This window comes from Dendropsophus ebraccatus, chromosome 4, assembly GCF_027789765.1.
Source record: "Dendropsophus ebraccatus isolate aDenEbr1 chromosome 4, aDenEbr1.pat, whole genome shotgun sequence".
NCBI lineage: Eukaryota > Metazoa > Chordata > Amphibia > Anura > Hylidae > Dendropsophus > Dendropsophus ebraccatus.
The window spans coordinates 90,688,456-90,709,809 of NC_091457.1; the positions used below are offsets into that span (position 1 = coordinate 90,688,456).

The following is a 21,354-nucleotide window of genomic DNA, read 5'->3' on the forward strand; positions in this document are numbered from 1 at the left end:
AGCAATGCCTAGTAGAGCCACAAGAGAAACAGATCACTGATCTCAGGGACGAACGGCAACACCGACGGCTGCTAGTGAAAGCGCTCAATGCAGTGAAGACCTAAGTGCATTGCCCCCTGGGAAACATAAATATGCAAAAGAAGAGCCCGTGGAGCCCTGAGATCAGCGATCTGTTTCTCATAGAAGATATCTGCAGTCTGCTACCTCCGCTCCCATTACTTGGAGCGACAGCAACAGATTGTTGCCAGGCTGATCTTTGTGTTTCAGCTTGTTCAAAGACAACGATCGGCCGACACCATGCATGTCGGCTAATTGTGGATTTCTATTACACAAAGTGGTTATCTGCTGTAACGGCCGATATCTGCTGAATACAGCCAATAATCACTTTGTGTAATAGGGCCTTTAGGTATCACATTGCATCATGTAATATGACTGCTGAATAGAGCTGCAAAGTAAACAGTCCCTTTAATATAATGTAAGGGTTATAAATACAAGTAATGGGCATGAGGCACACTACATAATACCCAGTGTGTGTATTCTTTTTTTTCTCAAATATGTTTTATTAGTGGCATTTTTAAAGTATGGAACATACATAATGATATTCATGAAAAGAAAAATGACAAAGTTGCACGCAGACGACCTAGGCAGTATGTTTGTATTTCATAACAATAATAGGAGCCATTTAACAACATGTAAAGTTATATAATTACATGGAATACAATAAAGAATCATTAGAAAACCTAAGAAAAACAGTTCTAACAAACAGTATCACCTCAAACATAGTATATGTGGCAGATATATACTAATACTATCAATAAAGCATAACAAAGTATCTTGTAATAGAAGAAAAAGAAAGATTACATAAGTTGGAGTGCTCCCAGGGTACCTCTTTGAGCGGCCATGCAATACCAGTCAGTGTCTTTAACCCCTTAAGGACCGAGCCTAAAATGGCCTTGATGACAGAGACAAATTTTATGAATATGACCAGTGTCATTTTATTCATTAATAACTTCGGGATGCTTTTACCTATCCGGCTGATTCTGAGATTGTTTTCTCGTGACATATTGTACTTTACATTTCTGGTAAATTGGAGTCGATACTCATAACGAATGTTTATGAAAAAAAACCAAATAATGTGAAAAAATGCATTTTTCCAACTTTGAAACTTTTTTGCTTATACAGAAAGTTGTTATACCACATAAATTATATATTAAATAGCATTAGCAACATGTCTAATTTATGTTGGCAGCATTTATTAAACGATCTTTCATTTTTTTTAGACCATAGGAAGCTTAAAACATTAGCAGCAAATTTCCAAATTTTCAGTAAAATTTCAAAATCAGATATTTTTAGGGACCTGTTCAGGTTTAAAGTGTATTTGAGGGGCCTGTATGTTAGAAAGCCCCACAAAGCACCCCATTTCAGAAACTGCACCCCCCACACTCTGCAAAAGCATATCCAGAAAGTGTTTTAACCCTTTAGGGGAGTCACAGAAATAAAAGCCAAGTGTGTAAGAAATTAGAAAATTTTTATTTTCTGTGCAGAGATTTTATTGTAATCCAATATTTTTCATAATTATAAACCTATTACCAGAGAAATGCACCCCAATAATTATTGCCCCGTTTCTGCAGTTTATAGAAATACCCCATATGTGGCCCTATTGCGCTATTTGACGCAACCACAAGCCTCAGATATAAAGGAGCGCCTAGTGAATTTCAATGCCTCCGTTATATTTGGTCATTTTTGACTGTACCACTTCAGGTTGGCAGAGGCTCTGGGGTGCCAAAACCTAAAAAACACCCCTAAAGGGACACCATTTAGAAAACTGCACCCCTCAAGGAATGTAACAAGGTGTGCGCTGGGCATTTGGACCCCACAGGTGCTTCACAGATTTTCCGAACAATATGGCGTGAAAAAAAGAAAAATTTATTTTTTACACTAAAACGTTCTAGCCTTCAATTTTTCATTTTCTTCAAGGGATAAGAGGGAAAAAAAAACACAAAATGTGTAGCGCAGTTTCTCCCGAGTACGGAAATACCTCACATGTGGCGATAAAGTGCCAAGGGGGCGCAGGACGAGCCTTCAAAGGGAAGGAGCGCCAATTGGCTTTTGGAAGCTGAATTTCATTGGAATGGATTTCAAGGGCCATGTCGCATTTACAGAGCCCTCGTGCTGCCAAGATACTGGAAACCCCCACAAGTGACCCCATTCTGGAAACTACACCCCTCAAGGAATCTAACAAGGGGTGCAGTGAGCATATGGACCCCACTGGTGACGGGCACAAATGTGGAACAATGTGACGTGAAAGGGAAAATTTTCCTTTTTTCACTTTCATGGCACAAATGTGCCCGTCATCAAGGGGTCCATATCCTCACTGCACCCCTTGTTAGATTCCTTGAGGGGTGCAGTTTCCAGAATGGGGTCACTTGTGGGGGGTTTCCAGTGTTTTGGCAGCACGAGGGCTCTGTAAATGCGACATGGCGTTTATCATCCATTCTGGCCAAATCCAACCTCCAAAATCCAAATGGTGCTCCTTCCCTTCTGAGGCTTGCCCTGCGCCCACATGGCGCTTTATGTCCACATGTGGGGTATTTACGGACTCGGGGGAAATTGCTCTAAACATTTTGGAAATTGCTCTAAACATTTTGTTTTTTTTCCTCTTTTAACCCCTTGTGAAAATGATAAATTCAAGGCTAAACCAACATTATAGTGTAAAAAATTTAATATTTCATTTTCACGCCACATTGTTCCACATTTGTGCCCGTCACCAGTGGGGTCCATATGCCCACTACACCCCTTGTTACATTCCCTGAGGGGTGTAGTTTCCATAATGGGGTCACTTGTGGGGGGTTTCAACTGTCTTGGCAACACAGGGGCCTTTTGAATGCAACATGGCCCCTCGAAATCCATTCCATCCAAATGCAGCCTTCAAAAACCAAATGGCGCTCCTTCCCTTCGGAGGCTTACCCTGCTCCCGCATGGTGCTTTATGTCCACATGTGGGGTATTTCCGTACTCAGGGGAAATTGTGCTACACTTTTAGTGTTTTTTTTTTTTTTATCTTTTAGCCCCTTGTGAAAATGAAAAAATCATGACAAGATTAATGATTTAGAGTAAAAATTTTACAAAAATTACACTAAATGTTGGTCTAGCCTTGATTTTTTCCATTTCCACAAAGGGTTAAAAAAAAAAAAAGAACACAAAACGTGTAGGGTAGTTTCCCCTGAGTACGAAAATACCCCACATGTGGGCATAATGTGCCATATGGGCACAGGGCAAGCCACCAAAGGGACAGAGCGCCATTTAGAGGCTGGAATGGAGGATGGAGGCCATGTCGCATTTACAAAGCTCCTGTGCTGCCAGGACAGTAGAAACCCCCCACAAGTGACCCCATTCTGGAAACTACACCCCATAAGGAATCTAACAAGGGGTGCAGTGAGGATATGGACCCCACTGGTGACGGGCACTTACGTAGAACATGTGCCGAGAAAATAAAAAATACCATTTTTTTCATTTTCACGTCCCAAATGTGGCCGTCACCAGGGGGCCATATCCCCGCTGCCCCCCTTGTTAGATTCCTTATCGGGTGTAGTTTCCAGAATGGGGTCACTTGTGGGGGGTTTCTACTGTCCTGGCCGCACATAGGCTTTGTAATTGCATCATGGCATCCTCTAATGGGAATGGCGGCCATACCTACTTAGCTGGGGAAAAGGGACAATTCTAATTTATTTGGGGGTATTAGGCCAATTATTGGTTTATAAGGTTGAAAATGACAGGTGTCCATCAAATTCAACCTGTGTTGACCCAGAGGAAGGCAAAAAAACCCTCGTGAGGCAGACAACAGTAGCCTCCTCACAGGGGAAAAATTCCTTCCCGACTCCATAATGGCAATCAGAATAGTCCCTGGATCAACGTGACCCCTGAAATAGGAATAAGGGACATTAGAAAATGTAGAACCCCCAATGACGTGTGGTGCGCCTTGAAGCGATCCAGTATGCAGAGGCCGGGGTGATCAGGACAGGTGTCATACGGGAAAATGGTGTCCTTCCTGATCCCCCTGTTACCCCACACTCTGCACTTCTTCTGGGGTCTCCTGTTTTCCAGTGTGGGGGACGTCACCTAGAAAATGTTGCCCTGGTGCGATACGGGGTCCCTCACATCCAGAAGCGCTGGGTCCGCTCCATGGCTGCTAAATATTAGGGCTCTATTACTGCTTCTGATATGTTTGGATCGTGCCCCAAGCTACAGGGCAGCGAGGGACCGGAAGAGGGGGTGCTGGTATAAAAGTTATCCCCGTACAGGTGGTAACCTTTATCCAGCAGTGGGAAGATCAGTTCCCGGATGATCTTCCCACTTGTTCCGAGGATGGGGAGGGGGAGGGGGCATCTGGGGGCTGGATTTGGGTGTCCCTTCCTACATACACTAAAGGTACGTGCACACTGCGGAATCGCGACAGATAACCCTTCATGCATTCCGCAGTTGGCACCCGCCGGCGGAGTGATGCAGGCGTGCGTCTCCACACGTGTCATAGACTCCATTCCATGCACGGGCGGATTCCGCTCTCCGTCCAACGTATTCATTCTTTGGATGGACGATGGAATCCGCCTGTGCATAGAATGGAGTCTATGACACGGGTAGAGACATGCGCCCGCATCAGTCCGCCGGCGGGTGCCAGCTGTGGAATGCACAAAGGGTTATCCTTCGCATTCCGCAGTGTGCACGTACCCTAAATCTGTAAGAGTACCCAGAGGTACGCTCACAGAGTTTGTAGAATTTCACACTATACCGTCATCTCTTATTGGGACGGTACTGGCGGAAAAGACGTGTCTGGGGAGCAGCGTACGCTACGCTACCCCCCAGACATGTCACTGGATGATGAGGATGAATGGAGGAAAGAAGGATCCCCCCATTCATCCTCACTGGCTGACAGTGTCCCATGACAGGAAGGTACCAGAAGTAGTATCTAATAAGTCCCCTATAGAGGAGATATGTGTACTCCGCCACTCTAATGTCTGGACATTGAGCACCACCTTTTAGTGAAGGAAGACAATGAGTAGAATAGGCTATACGCGGCCTTTTAGATTGCCAAATAAATTTAGTAAAATAGGATTGGAGTAGGGAGACATCAGAGTGTTTAAAGCGACTCCATACCCACAATCTGCCCCCCCCCCCCCCCAAACCACTTGTACCTTCAGATAGCTGCTTTTAATCCAAGATCTGTCCTGGGGTCCGTTCGGCAGGGGATGCAGTTATAGTGATAAAAACAACTTTTAATCTGGCAGCGCTGTGTCTAACGGCCGGGGCTTATATTTATATAAGCATTAGGCTGGCACAACCTCTCTGTCTTCCTCCCTACCCTCCTCATCATTAGGAATACTCCAGGCAGATTGCTTCCTATTCCCCACCTGTGTGTATATTAAACATGGGCTGGATCGTTAATACACCTGTGCAAAGCTCAAACCGCAGTAAATGTTCCTGGATTATTCCTAATAATGAGGAGGGTGGGTAGGAAGGACATAGAGGTGGTGCCAGCCTAATGCATATACAAATGTAAGCCCCGGCCGTTAGACACAGCGCTGCCGGATTAAAAGTTGTTTTTATGACATAAACTGCATCCCCTGCCGAACGGACCCTAGGACAGATCTTGGATTAAAAGCAGCTATCCGAAGGTACAAGTGGTTTGGGGGGGACAGATTGTGGGTACAGAGTCGCTTTAAGAAAAAGCGGAATTGTTTGCATTGGATACAATAAGTTTCCAAAACACATCATTTTAATTAAATGGGTACGACCCAATATCGAGAGGGGTAGAGATTCCCATCTCTGTAAATCATGTTTAATTTTTTGGAATAGTGGGTGATAAGTCAAAGAGTACAATGAGGAGGGAGTGCGACCAATTTGAATACCAAGATAGGTAAGACTAGATCTGGCGACAGAAACTCCCGCAGGGCCTATGGATGTCCTTGCATGTGGGGCAAGGTAAAGAAGTTGACTTTTTTGTACATGAATTTTGTAACCAGAAAAAGAACCGAAAAATTTCAGATTATCTAAGACAGCTGGGACATGTAAATCTGGATCTTCTAAATATATTAAGGTGTCATTGGCAAAACACGTCAATTTAATGATCTGGGAGACAACCTTTATTCCTGAGAAGATGCCTGAAGAAGAAATAAAATGCCTAGCGAGAGGTTCCATCGCCAAATTAAATAATAAAGGGGACAGGGGGCATCCCTGTCTTGTGCCTTTCTGGAGAGGGAAACTATCTGAGAGGAAGCCTGGAGTGTGGATCCTGGCCTTAGGAGATGTATATATCGTAGAGATAAAATCCCTGAATTGACCAATAATTCCAAATTTAGTTAGTCATATCCAGCCATTCCCAACTGATATTATCAAAGGCCTTCTCGGCATCAATAGCTAATAGGCCTGGAGAATGACTGGAATGACCCCCAAATTGTATACTTGCTTGAGCTGCCAGAACGGTTCATATATTGTGACACCTGAGCGTCCTTTTATGAAGCCGACCTGATGATTTCCAATCAACGAAGGCATAATCTCTGCTAACCTATTAGTCATAATTTTCGCCAATACTTTTAGATCTAGATTTATCAACGAAATTGGACGGTAAGAACTTGGGGATGTTGTATCTTTACCTTGTTTATGTAAAACTTTTATATATGCCGTGTCCCCTGAAGGTAACATGTGGTGCTCAGTTAGAATAGTTTGGAAAGGAGAAAGGGAGAGATATCAGACATAGATTTGTAAAATTTTGCACTATAACCATCAGGACCCGGAGCTTTGTTATTTTTAAGTGCAGAAATTGTTTTAATGATTTCCTCCAAGGTCACTGGGGCATTTAGATCAAGAAGAGAAGAGGTGTCAAGACAAGGTAGAGACAATGAGTCAATCAAAGTTTTACCAGCAGCCAGATCAAGTACATCTTTTGAGTAAAGTGAACGGTAATATTGTTGTAGCAGTCGGGAGATGACTTTTGGATCATTTTGTACATTACCAGCTTTATCTTTAAGGGCAGTGATATTAGAGATAGATTTGCGGCCTTTAGCGAGATTTGCTAACATCTTCCCCGATTTTTTTCCATATCTAAATAGGCGAGACATATATTGGTCTCTATATAGAGAGTTAAGCTTTTCCTGAGCTATTTCAAAAGCTTGTCTGGCTGACACCCATTTAGATTTATTATCATCAGTAGGGGAAGATTGAAAGAGTGTATAGGAAGAGCGTAGTGTTTGGGTAAGAGGTATGTTTTCCTTGCCTTCCTCGCGCTTCTGGGCAGCCATAAACGAAATTATGTGGCCTCGGAGGACTGCTTTAGCAGTCTCCCAGAAAAGCAAGGGGGATTGTGTATGTTGTGCATTATTAGAAGAAAAGTCCGACCACCAAGTTCTTAAAAGTTTAGTAAATGAGACATCATTGGCTAAATGAGAGAGAAATCTCCAAATTATGTCAGTTTTTGGAAATTGTCTCTAAGGGTGCCTTCACACATACCGACTCGCAGCAAAAAACTTGCTGCGAGTTTCTGCTACGAGCCGAGGTCCTGGAAGGCCCCTATCACTACATACAAGCAGTGGTCTGAAAGACCGATGCGTGTATGTAATGCAGCCACCCCCTTAACCCCTTCGGCTCCCGCACCGGTCCCGCACCGCTGTCTCCATACATTACCTGGCTCTGGCTGCATGGGGTCCCGGCGTCTTGCTCTGCCGCCCAGCCAATCAGTGTGTTGCCCAGCCGCAGCCACTGATTGGCTGGGCGGCAGAGCAGGACCCCGGGACCCCGTGCAGCCAAAGCCAGGTAATGTATGGAGACAGCGGTGCGGGAGCCGAAGGGGTTAAGGGGGCGGCTGCATTACATACACACAACAGTCTTTCAGACCACTGCTTGTATGTAGTTATAGGGGCCTTCCAGGACCTGGGCTCGTAGCAGAAACTCACAGCGAGTTTTTTGCTGCGAGTCGGTATGTGTGAAGGCACCCTTAAATGTAGACTAACAGGGGAGTGATCCGAAATCACCAGGTCATGTATGTCAGAGTTTTCCACTCTGCACAGAGGTTCCGATGAAACTAGACAATAGTCTATTCGTGACCAGGCCGTTTGGGAGTGGGAGTAAAAAAGAATACTTTCTACTATTTGGGTGAAGGTGGCGCCAGGCATCAGATAGAGGTAGAGTTAAAGGACAAGTGCCATGAAAAACTTTTTCCCAGTAATTGAAGCACATTGCAAAGTTATATAACTGTGTAATATGCTTCAATCACCTATCTGCCTCCCTTCCCTGTCTTTTCCCCCCTCCAGCCCCCCACCAGGAAGTGTCCTAACTCACACAGACCTAATGACTGTCGTCACAGTCACCAGGCAGCTCCTTCTTGTGAGGATGAGTCTTCAGCAGGAGGGCTGGTCTAGGTCCTGTTACAGCAGCCACCCCTCCCCAGTCCAAGTGATGGCTTGCAGTTGTTCAAGCAATGGGAGCTGAGCAAGCTGAGTCACCTGACAAGGCAGGGAAGGGGGGGCTGCTGTAACAGGAGAAGGAGCTGAGAGAAGAGCTTGGTGATGGTGACGACAGTAATAAGGTCTATGTGAGTTAGGACACTTCCTGGTGGGGGGGGGGTGGAGGGGGGAAAAGACAGGGAAGGGAGGCAGATAGGTGATTGAAGCACATTACAGAGTTATATAACTTTGTAATGTGCTTCAATTACTGGGAAAAAGTTTTTCATGGCACTTGTCCTTTAAGAAAGGTAGATAATATATTATCTTGTGAAGAATTATCTAGTGTGGTGGGCTTTGTTCTTTTTCTATCTTCAGCTGTAATAAGAACTGTGTTTAGATCACCACTAATCACCTTGAGAGGATTATCATCTTGAAGAACTAGAGCCTCCAATTTCTTAAAAAAAATCTGATCTATGATTATTGGGTCCATAAACATTATAGATACTATACTTGCCAGCTGGAGTGTCAACAACAAGATGACATATTCTTCCTTCTACAATTACCAACAAAAACGGCTGGAAAAAGATAACTGCACCTCCAAATGATGAAAAAATATATACAATCTTTATTACACATGTATGCAAATGGACAAACATTTAAAATAATTTAAAAGTTCACGCATAACTGTTCACCGGTTCCAATCCAACACGGCGAAAACTGACCTATCATAAGATTATGCAGGGACTTTTTTTTTTTTTTTTTGGTCTCTCTCCCCTCTTTTTCCTCTTTTCCTCTCCTTGGGTATTTCTCGCTATCAATTCCCTCACGCTAAGGTATTTGGGTCCCAGAACTTTGGTCACGGTAGTAGGCCGGGGTTGCTAGATCAGGAACTAGAACTTAAATAAAAATGGGTTTTAAAATCATAACATGGAACATCAGGGGAATGGGGGATAGTAGAAAGAGGATGGCAGTCATGAATCACATTAAGAACTACCTGCCTGGTATGGTATGCCTCTTGGAGACACATCTGACAGAGGAATCAACCTATAGAACTCATAAACAATGGTGGGGGGAGCAGTACCACGCTTGCTTTTCAAGTTACGCCAGGGGTGTTTCGGTGTTGGTGCATAGAAGCCTGAAATGGGAGTTGTTTAAATGTGTGACTGATCATGAGGGCAGATATGTATTCCTTCACTGTAAGGTTGAGGAGTTAGAATGTGTGCTTGCCTTTGTATATATACCCCCTCCTTTTAAACCAACTGTTCTGGAGGCTTTGGCGGTTTACATCAAGAAAAGGGATAGTTGCCCCTTATTAGTGGTTGGTGATGTTAACGCAGTGATGTGTGAGCAGATGGATAGGTTGAGGTTGTGTGGATCCCTGAAGAACCCCAGTTGCTCCCCCCTCGCCACGGTTGTGAACGAGATGGGACTGATTAATATATGGAGACGTAGAAACCCCCCAAAAAAAAGTTACTCCTGCTGGAATAAATCAAAAAACACAATGTCACGAATAGATATAGCTTTAGTAAATAGTAATATGGTGGAAAGAATCACAAATATTAAATATATGTCAAGATGTCTGTCTGACCACAGTCCTCTAGTGGTGGAGGTAGGAACACAGAGAGTTAGGGGTACACAAATTCTTAAAATTAATTCGCACTGGTTAAAATTGATAGAGAATAAAGATGAGATTGGAAGGGAGCTTTCAGAGTTAATTTTAATTAATTGGGACTCAGCTCCCCCTAACACTGTTTGGGACACCATTAAGGCAATAATAAGGGATAAGTATTATGGCACAATTGGTAAATTAAGGAAGGGATATAAGGTTAGGGAAGTGGAGTTAAGAAATAAATTGCAGACACAGGAAAGGGCGTATAAGGATGCTCCCTCAATTGAGGTGAAAAATAAACTCATAGCCAGTCAGGAGGATTTAGATAATTACCTACTTATTAAAGCAAAAAATAAATTAGAATTTATGGGTAAAGTTAGATTTGAGGGTGCAGGGTTGCCCAATAAGGGGTTAATGAATGTTATTAAGAATAAGAGAGTGAACAGAGAAATTCTAGCAATCAAAACATCTTCTGGAAAAATAACTAATTCCCCAGATGAAATAGTAAATCAATTTAAGGAGTTTTATGAGAAATTATACACATCAGACGGTGCCCAGGATAAAAAAGGTCTTAGAGTCCTGATTAAAAAAGCAGCATTGAAGAAATTAGACCGGGATCAGAGGGATAGGTTAGACGCTCCTATAACAATAGTGGAACTGGAAGAGGCCCTAGCAAGAACGAGGGATAGTTCAACCCCGGGGAGAGACTGCCTTCCCTATGCATTATATAAACAACATAAGAATATTTTGTTACCCGTATTAAAAAAAGTTATAGATTATTCAGTGGAAATAGGGAGTTTGCCCAAGTCCATGGGGGAAGCAGAAATTATTTTGATCCCGAAACCAGGGAAAGACCCATTGGAAAGAGAATCATTTCGCCCTTTCGCCCTATCTCCCTGATAAATACAGATATTAAAATAATCGCAAGTGTCCTGGCCAGAAGATTGGTGGTAGTTATAGGGGAGCTGATACACCCAGACCAAACAGGCTTTATACCTGGACGCTTGTCTAAAAATAACTTAAGAAGGCTGTTCGAGAACATCCAGGTTGCTGGAAGCCGGGGATCCCATTCCATCCTGTCATTGGACGCGGTTAAGGCCTTTGACAGGGTGGAGTGGGAGTTCCTCTGGGCGGTGATGGAGGAGTGTGGGTTGGGGGAAAAATTCATAGGGCTAGTAAGATTAATGTATAGTGAGGCCGATGCCATGGTCAACGTCAACGGCCATGGCTCGACTCCTTTCCAACTGGGTAGGGGAACAAGGCAGGGGTGCCCTCTCTCCCCCTTGCTCTTCGCCCTGACTTTAGAACCCCTTGCTAATCTTATAAGAAGTGACCCCTATATATTGGGGTTCGGGGCGGAGGGTGAGGGGGATAGGGTGTCTCTCTATGCAGACGACATTCTCTTATATTTGCAGGACCCGGTAACAGCAGTCCCAAGAGTGATTAACCTGATAAGGGAGGTGGGCGACTATTCTGGGATTAGAATTAATTGGGATAAGTCGATTTTGATGCCCCTAGATAAGGACTTCCGGGGATCCTTTCCCCAGTTAAAGGTGTTAGAGGACGAGGGAAAATTTAAGTATCTGGGGATAAACATATCTAGAAATATCCTTGATTACAACAGGCTGAATTTAGTTCCAGTGGTGAGAGAACTGGAACGGAAGATCGAGGTATGGAACAGACTCCCCTTGGCAAAAATCGATAGAATAGTTTTAGTAAGAGTTGTCTGTCTTCCAAAACTCCTTTATGTGTTTGGGGCTTCTCCTATCTGGATAGAGAAAAGGCATTTTAAGAGGATAATAACTATGATGAATTACTTGATATGGGGGCGAAAAAGGATTAGAATGAGATATGAGCTCTTAACTATACCAAGGGGTAGTGGTGGTCTTGGACTTCCGGCCTTTGAAACATATTTTATGGCCTCTCAGCTAGTCTGGCTACTGAAGTGGAGGGATAGTACGTTTTTGTCACGATTGGGGAAAGGAGATGAAGAGTTGGACTATGATGTGTTTCAGAGGCTGGAAGGAGGAATGATAGATGAGGGCCCGTTGGGAAAAACGTTGGGTAGATTATGGAGGGTAATCAAAAGGGAGGTGGGAACCCATTTATACTTGGAAAATACCCCTCTATGGAACAATAGTAATTTAAAAGAAGTGAAAAAACTAGGTGTGTTAAAATCTTTGGTTGGTAAAGGTATAAAAACAATAGGAGATGTGGTGCTACAAGGGAAAATTAAGAACTGGAGGGAAATAAAAGAGGAATTTAATTTGAAGAGTGAGAGATGGTTTGACTATCTGAGATTGTATAATGCACTAAAAACTACAGAATGCTCCGGTAAATTGGTTACAGTGAAGATCCCCATTATAGATAGAATAAAAGAGGGTCATTTTGTTAAAAAAAGTATTTCTGGGTTGTATAGATATTTGCAAGTGGGAAATTTTTCTCCATTTAAGAGTCAACAGGGGTGGGAGAAGGAAATAGGGAAAATAGAGAACTGGCCCAAAATTTATCAAAATATTAAAAAGGTGTCCCTTTCGGGAGGTCACCAACTTATTCAATTTCATGTGGTCCATAGGCTTTATTACACCCCTGGCGTACTTAAAAAATTTACGAAGGGCAAGGGTGGTAACTGTCCCAGATGTGGGGAAATTGGTAGTAATTTTGAACACATGATATGGTCTTGTGGCAAACTTAGAGATTTCTGGGAGAATGTTTTTTTAGGCATAGAGTCGAAATGGGGGTCTCAAATGGATAAAGATTTGAAAGTGGTGATTCTGGGTGACACCACCGGGGTTAAGGGTTCTAGGGAGAAAGTGAAATTATTATTAAGATTATGTTTCTATGCCAAATTGGTAATTATAAGAAATTGGTTTGCTTCAAAGCCCCCCAGATTCCAGGACTGGGAAAAATGTGTCAGGAGTTTTGAGTGTTAGGGTAAGAGTTTGAGGTGAAAATTTAAAAGGAATGGAATAAAAATTATATTTATAGACATGGTTCCTTTTTTTTTTTTTTTTTTTTTTTTTTTTTTCTTGGGAGGGGGGAAGGGGATAGGGGGGGTGGGAGCTAAGGGAAAGAGTAGAACAGCAGGAAGGGGTATTTTTTGTATATTTCGTAAACCTGTGGTTTGTTTTCTATACTCATTCTTACTTCAATATTGTTAATCTGTTAAAATCTAATAAAGAATATTTAAAATTAAAGATTATGCAGGGACTAGTAGCATAAATGATACAACAATGACAAGAATGTGGAAAAAAAATTATGTGAACAATCCAAAAACTTATAAATCCTAATATCCCAATGTCCAAAGAAACTGAAGTGTTAAGCACAAATAACCAAAGGAATAAGAAACAAAATCATGATACAAAGTATAAAGTGACTGCTGCCACTTCAGATTAGGTCAGACCAGAACACCCCACTCGTTCTGTCACCAGGACTTTCTCAAGGGTGAAACTCAAGTCCCTCTTTGCAAATATTTATATCAGGGATAATTAGTGATAAGAAACAGATGTATAGCGCTCAATACGATTATTCACACAGTGGATGGGATCCCGGATCATGTAACCCACGCGAGCGTGGCTGCGCCGCCATTACTTCCTGGTCACATGTATGGTCATGTGAGTACTCCAAAGACACGTGATGGTGACGTAGACTGTAAGACTATGCGCATGCCCTAATGGTTAAAACTTGCGATGCCGAAGGCCATAATACAGATGTAACGGTATAACAGCGCACAGAATTTGTCCATAGAAAAAATTAGAGGGTACAGAAATAAATAAGGATAAATATGCGGCCTAAACAGAAATTTCAGTATACAGTTATGACTGTGTATGGTGTTTTAGAAAATAGTATGTTTTTGCCGCATATTTATCCTTATTTATTTCTGTACCCTCTAATTATTTCTATGGACAAATTCTGTGCGCTGTTATACCCTGTTACATCTGTATTATTGCATATAGTGGCCTTCGGCATCGCGAGTGTTAACCATTAGGGCATGCGCATAGTCTTACAGTCTACGTCACCATCACGTGTCTTTGGAGTACTCACATGACCATACATGTGACCAGGAAGTAATGGCGGCGCAGCCACCCTCGTGTGGGTTACATGATCCGGGATCCCCTTCACTGTGTGAATAATCGTATTGAGCGCTATACATCTGTTTCTTATCACTAATTATCCCTGATATAAATATTTGCAAAGAGGGACTTGAGTTTCACCCTTGAGAAAGTCCTGGTGACGGAACGCGTGGGTTGTTCTGGTCTGACCTAGTGGCAGCAGTCACTTTATACTTTGTATCATGATTTTGTTTCTTATTCCTTTGGTTATTTGTGCTTAACACTTCAGTTTCTTTGGACATTGGGGTATTAGGATTTATGAGTTTTTGGATTGTTCACATCATTTTTTTCCCACATTCTTGTCATTGTTGTATCATTTATGCTGCTAGTCCCAGCATAAGCTCATGATAGGTCAGTTTTCGCCGTTTTGGATTGGAACCGGTGAACAGTTATGCGTGTACTTTTAAATTATTTTAAATGTTTGTCCCTTTGCATACATGTGTAATAAAGATTGTATATATTTTTTCATCATTTGGAGGTGCAGTTGTCTTTTTCCAGCCGTTTTTGTTGGTAATTGTAGATGTTGGTTAGGTTGTGATTACTAGCACTCCTCATTATTGTTTGTGGTGCCAGCCCGGTTTGCATACATATTCTTCCTTCGTCGTCATGGTATTGAGACAACACCGAGCAAGCTAGTTTTTTGTGTAAAAGAATAATAACCCCACATTTATGGGTAACAGCTGATGAGCCATATACAGCACCCACCCAAAAATTTTTAAGTCTGAAGAAGTCTGATTCAGTCAGATGTGTTTCTTGTAACAAAACTATATCGGCTCTAAACCTTTTAAGATGCTTTTAAGACAGACATCCTCTTAGAAGCGGAACGGAGCCCCTTAACATTCCAAGTAATTTATTTCATATAGTATCAATAGGAGAGGAGGCATAGAAATAGGACCCTGGGAGCACGAAAGGATAGAAATAGATTTATAAGACAATAGCATTAGATAGTTTGGGGTAATATTTGTCAAACTAGAGGTGATACATAAAATAACCAATATCTTAACAGCATAAACTAAGCGAAGCATGATGTATATGGACTTCACTGTTTTCGTATCTTCCAATGGACGGAGCGTTCGCAGACTCCGCATTGTTGAGAACGCTAAAGATAAACTGAAATACGGTCACAACGACTTTTGCTCACAAAATTTCTGAACAGTAAAACTTAATCTATTCACGTCCCCCCAACCTCCTGAGAGGTATAGTAATAGGCACAGGGTAACATGTATAGGTATGGGGATGGGTAAGGAGGAGAAAAAGGCAGGGAAGAAAAAGGGGGAGAAAATGTAGGGGAACAAAAAGGATCTGTGGAAAGAAAGGATTGTATAAGGTTAAAGTACACATACAGTATTAGGGTATAAACCCACACACCGTATATGCAGCAGATATGCAACAAATACGCAGCAGATTTGTTGGTACAGATTTGATGCTGTGTTCAGTTATTTAGATCTAATCTGCTGCGATTTTGCTGCGAGTTTGCTGCGAGTTTGCTGTGTATCGCAGCAGTAAATACGCTGCATATACGGTGTGTGGGTTTATACCCTTAAGCAGATTTTTCCTAAAATAATTATCACAATATGAGGAGGGGTACTCCTTTACAGGAGGAATCCCTTAATTAGTGAAACAATGAAAGACAAAAAAGTTACTCAAATCAGATGAACAGCAAAGCGTCCAGTATATAAGTGGAGGATCTCCGATTTTTTTCCATGTTTTCCACTGTCTCAGTGGGGCTATCCAAGCGTCACCTCTTGTTTTAGTGTGTGTATTCTGTATCATAAAATTACTTTAACCTGGTATTAAAAGGGGCAATGCTGTATTATCAAATGTTCCAGATCATTGGAATATTAGAGAAATGTATGTAATATTTACTTGTAAGAGAAGAGAACTCCAGGAGCAAAAGGATCCCACAAATGAGAAGTGTCTATTACTGTGCATACAGTCTTCTGTCTCTGGTGTTTGTGTACCCCTAATATTAAGATACTTTACAACAGTGGATGTATTGGTTGTACAATAATGCACCATATATTTCTATTGTGTAGGTCACATACCCCAAAGCATGCAGTGTTTGCTGGAAGCATGCAGCTACTGGCTGGAGTAAAACTTTGCACTGGAAGAATACTTACTAACCATCCCCATTATGAAGACAAGGTCCTCAGGGAAAGGACAAAACAGGTAGGAAAATAAATATGTCCATAGTGGGCAGTTACTGTGGTTATATTTTCCTATCAAGGAGGGCAGTATCATAGTGAAACAACTGCTATTTGTAAGGGGTAGCATTATAGTAGTAGAAGAGATACAGCTGGCTAGCACTGCAAATCAACGGGGTGCATCAGGGAATGTCTCCTAGATTATCCATACGGAATGTAGGTGCTGAATGGGGTGCCAAGACAGAGGTTATAGATATATGCTTGTATCCAAAGAGAAAAAAGTCTAGCACTCAACAATAGGTTGAATTTGCTTTATTCCATAGACTTCTTGCGTGGAGGGGATGGAGCGAGGTGCGGGCGCTTCCCGGAGAGACAGCCATTTTAGGCAGACTGCTTTTTCAGAAAGGCAGTCTGCTTAAAAAAGTCGTTGTTCCAGAACACGCTGCACCTCGTTCCATTCCCTCCCTGTGCTAAGATGTCTGTGGAATAAAGTTTTCAAGCCGATTCATTTTTATTATGAGTGCCTTCCTCTTTGGATACAGTTATAGTAGTTATATTCTTTTACATGGGGGGGGGGGGCAATATTTAGTAGTTATATTCTTGTACATAGGAAACAGTATTTTTGTTTTATATTTGCCCTTATGGGCAGTATTTTATATTACTGCATTTGACTGCAGCATTCCATTTTTCTTTTTGCACATAGTGTTGGGGCGGTATTATAGTAGTTATAGTCTTGTACATAGAGGTTGTTTACACAAACCTATACCTCTGTCAGTATGCCGCAATAATTTCCACTGTTTACCCATACAGTGGAATACAATGCAGATAAAATTCCCTCTCCCTGGCATAGGAACAAGGGCAGTCCTCACTACAGAAGATGCTGGGTAATGGCAGTGACATGTAACATGCCTGATGTTGCTGGTGGCCTCCTTGTCAAATAAAACCCTTCCCTTCCTTTCTAGACTTGGTTGCCAAGACAGCACAACAGCTAGTGAAAAGCCAAGGCCCATGTCTTCATATAGTGAAATCCTAGGTGCATTACCCCCTGCGAAACATGAATTTGCAAAAGAAGAACCCGAGGAGCCTCATTTAGGAGTCTCGAAACACAGGACTAGCCAGGTATCCCCCCCCCCCCCTGGAAGGACCCAGCCTAGGGGTGGCTCCTGTTGGGAAACCACCAAAACCACCATATTAAGTGGCCCTATAAGTCAGTGTAATGACAAGGGAAAAACCAAGGCCAGGTATCCATCCACAGGAGAGCTGTTTCGGGGTGTTGCCCCTCATCAGTGTGGAGCAGGATTCTGGCTAGGTGGGAGCAATGCCTAGTAAAGCCACAAGAGAAACAGATCACTGATCTCAAGGCCACCAGCCAAACGTAACACCGCCGGCTGCTGGTTAAAGCAATCAATGCAGTGAAATCCTAGGTGCATTGCCACCTGGGAAACATGAATATGCAAAAGAGGAACCTGTGGAGCCTCAGTTATAAGTCTTTTTTTTTCCTTGTCATTACATTGACTTATAGGGCCACTTAATATGGTGATTTTAGTGGTTTACCTACACCCCACCCCTTGGCTGGGTCCTTTCCAGAGGGATATCTGGCTAGTTCTGTGTTTCGAGACTCTTAAATAAAGTTCCACAGGCTCTTCTTTTGCATATTCATGTTTCCCAGGGAGCAATACACCTAGGATTTTACTGCATTGAGCGCCTTAACCAGCAGCCGACAGTGTTATCTTTGGCTGGTCTCCATGAGATAAGCGATCTGTTTCTCTTATGGCTCTACTAGGCATTGCTCGCACTTAGTCAGAATCCTGCTCCACACTGATGAGGGGCAACACCCCGAAACAGCTGTCTGTGGATGGATAACTGGCCTTGGTTTTTCCCTTGTCATTACATTGACTTATAGGGCCTTTTAATATGGTGGTTTCCTTACAGGAGCCACCCCTTGGCTGGGTCCTTTCAAGAGGGATATCTGGTATAGCACAATTGGAGGATCTGCATGAGGTCCAGTGATTACTGTACTATATATAGTATATAGTTGTTAATACTGGAATTACTTTGAAATCTCATTTGATGCACATTATGTCATTTAACAGGTGTACCAAATATATGCAAAGCGGTCCCCAGAAGACGTTTACAGCATTCTGAGGTCGTTTGGGACAGATTATGTGATTCTGGAGGACAGCATATGTTATGAAAGGAGACATGGCCGAGGATGCCGTCTGCGAGATCTGCTGGACATTAATAATGGACATGTAAGACATATGTTACGAATCAGTTCAGTGTAGTACATGGTTTTCTGTTTTTCTTTAGACACTGTGTAGACAGGATAGTTATGTATATATCTGCATGTATGGCACTTACTACTTAGCAGCATTAGCTGTAGCCTCTCAATAAAGGGCCCCTTAGATGTGGGCTGACAGTATACTAATAGGTCCACTGTCAGTATGATTGCAGAAGAAACTGTAGCATCCCTGTGTGAGGTCTCTTGGATCAGAGGAGCAGGAGTTTTGCTCTGCATTGCTGTTTAATAGTGAAATGTTCTGATTAAAAGTATTCCCTTTGTGCATTTGAGACAGCTTTTTATAAATAATCACTAGAGATGAGCGAACCGGGTTTGGGTTCGAGTCCATCCGAACCCGAACGATTGGCATTTGATTAGCGGGGGCTGCTGAACTTGGATAAAGCTCTAAGGTTGTCTGGAAAACATGGATACAGCCAATGACTATATCCATGTTTTCCACATAGCCTTAGGGCTTTATCCAACTTCAGCAACCACCGCTAATCAAATGCCGAAAGTTCGAGTTGGGATAGACTCGAGCATGCTCGAGGTTCGGTCATATCTAATAATCACTATTAGGCTATATGTTCACACGCTGTACAAACAACGGCCGTTCAGCCTAGAACGGCTGTTGTTTAATGCTACCTACTGCCGGAATTAATGATCATGATCATTAATTCTGGCCGTAGGTAGTGTTAAACAAAGGTTGATCACAGCGGAACGGTTGTTGTTTCTTCAGCGTGTGAACATATAGCCTTTAGCTATAGCTGCATAGTAAACTTTTTCTTGAATTTCTTTTTCATGTGACCTTAGTAATTTAGCTGACATGTGTCAGTCAATTTGAAGACTTCATTGCAAAGATCTGGCCGACAGCCACAAGACTGCATAAGGTTACAGGATGTTATATTTTTTTGCAGCAATGCATTTATTGTCTGCAGGTGGTAACTCTTCAGATGCTGTAGTAAAATGCACAGAAAGGGTGCTCTTCAGATAGATGTAGACAGTGTGAGTAATATGCGATTTAAAAAAAACATTGTGAATATGTTGTATTTGGGACCTTTCTAATGACTAGGAGTGAAGGGAGGAGGAATGGAGAGGCGCCACTGGCCTAGGGCACTGGGGTGGTAGCGGGGTTTGCGGGGTCGTTGTGGGTACAGATTCACTTTAAGTACATCTGTTTCTATAACCCTTGTGATAAAGTATTTATATTTCCTAATGCTGAACAGATTATGGACGGCGATGGACACAATGATCCAGATTTAAAGCCTTCACCCTCACCTCGCTTCTGTGATGAAGTAAAGAGAGATTCACCTTTCTACACAAAGTATTTCACCAGGGTCTTCAAGAACAAAACTTTCCACGTTTACAGACTATCACGGAAAGCTGTGATGCAGTAGCCGAGAGCTGACAGACTGCACTGTGGATGGGGCTGCTACCAGAATGAAAAGTGGAGCGTTCCTGCGTGAAGACATTTAGGATGTTTCCTAGTCTATTTTATTGTGTTTTTAATAGCGTAGTGTTTGAACTTGAAGTGAGGTGAATCATGAATCACAGTGGATCTTGAGGCCTAACCCTAGGGGCGCCATCCACTCTTTCTTTTGGATTCTGCCCTTTTAGTTGTCTCGCACAGTGCTAAAGATGAGGTCAGCTGTTACAAAAGTACGTCTTCACTCTTCTCACTAACACAGGACTGTGTGACCATTCGTAGTATTATGTGCCAAATTCCTCCATGTTGTGTCATGGCAAATGAGGGATCAGTGTTTCCTAAATGATGGACCTATGATCCTTTTTAGGGGCAGGGAATGACTTTTTTACTCATCAAGTAAAAGTACTTTTTTTTTTTTTTTTTTTTTTTACTTATTGTATTTGTTTTGTAATTTTGTCCTTTTTTTAAAGGGATTTTGTGTTCTAGTGTTCTAACCCTGCTCATGATTTTAAAAATTCTTGGTTTTGTTAAAGTTTAACTAGAAACTAATTATAATAGGTTGAGAAAGACCACCGCCACATTCCATGAGGCTGAATCTACACATGCTGGAATTTTCCTTCCGTCTGTTGTTGTAGACGGTGATTTTCTGTTTTGTTGTTATCGGCTTATTAAACCGTAAAATGATTGGACAAAAGGGGTGCTACCTACAGTGGGATTAAATGGCAATATCAGAGAAATGTGAACATTCTTCTACTGGGTCGGCTGCAAGGTATCTATAGGTGACAATATAATAGTTAATGCTAATATTTAATTTATTTATTTCTTACTCAGAGTTGCGTTTGTTGGTGTATGCTCACACTGGCAGGAATTGCTCTATTGACTTAAGTGCTGAAGTCCATGTTCACAATAAGTCCAAAGGATTGGTATTTTATAAAAAGTGAGGCAAATTACTCGGCAGGGGGCGACATTGGGCGTATGAAAAATTTCCCTTCAAGGTAAGAGAATGTTAAATCTTTGTTCGGGCATGAGGCATTACAAGAGATTTACTATGACCAACATTTCACTCACAGTACAAGCCCAATGATGTCATCTGCTTTTCTCCAAAAAACAGCACCTCTACTGTCCCCATGTTATGTTTATTGCATTACAGTTCAGCTCAATTCACTTCTATGGAACAGGGCTGCAATACCATACACAAATTGGGGACAGGGTTGATGCTTTTTCTGGAAGAAGACAGCTATGGTTTTCCAGTCCTGGATAACACCTTTAAGGCCCCATTCACACGTCCGTGTCAGTTTTTACTGTCAGGAAATCCTGATCAGGAGACCTCAAAAGTCATCAGGAAAGTATCAGG

General features: G+C 42.3%; 1 protein-coding gene across 3 annotated transcripts in view; it reads left to right on the forward strand.

Moving 5' to 3' along the window:
* The window catches only part of DPY19L3 (dpy-19 like C-mannosyltransferase 3), a 57,583-nt gene extending 37,185 nt beyond the window's left edge, over positions 1-20,398 (forward strand). For all 3 annotated transcript variants that reach the window (XM_069968579.1, XM_069968580.1, XM_069968578.1), the window contains exons 17-19: positions 16,189-16,321; positions 18,390-18,548; positions 19,801-20,398. In XM_069968579.1, the coding sequence (XP_069824680.1) occupies positions 16,189-16,321; positions 18,390-18,548; positions 19,801-19,971 (463 nt within the window). In that variant the 3' untranslated portion in view covers positions 19,972-20,398. The remainder of the gene's footprint in view (positions 1-16,188; positions 16,322-18,389; positions 18,549-19,800) is intronic.
* Positions 20,399-21,354: the final 956 nt, after the last annotated feature.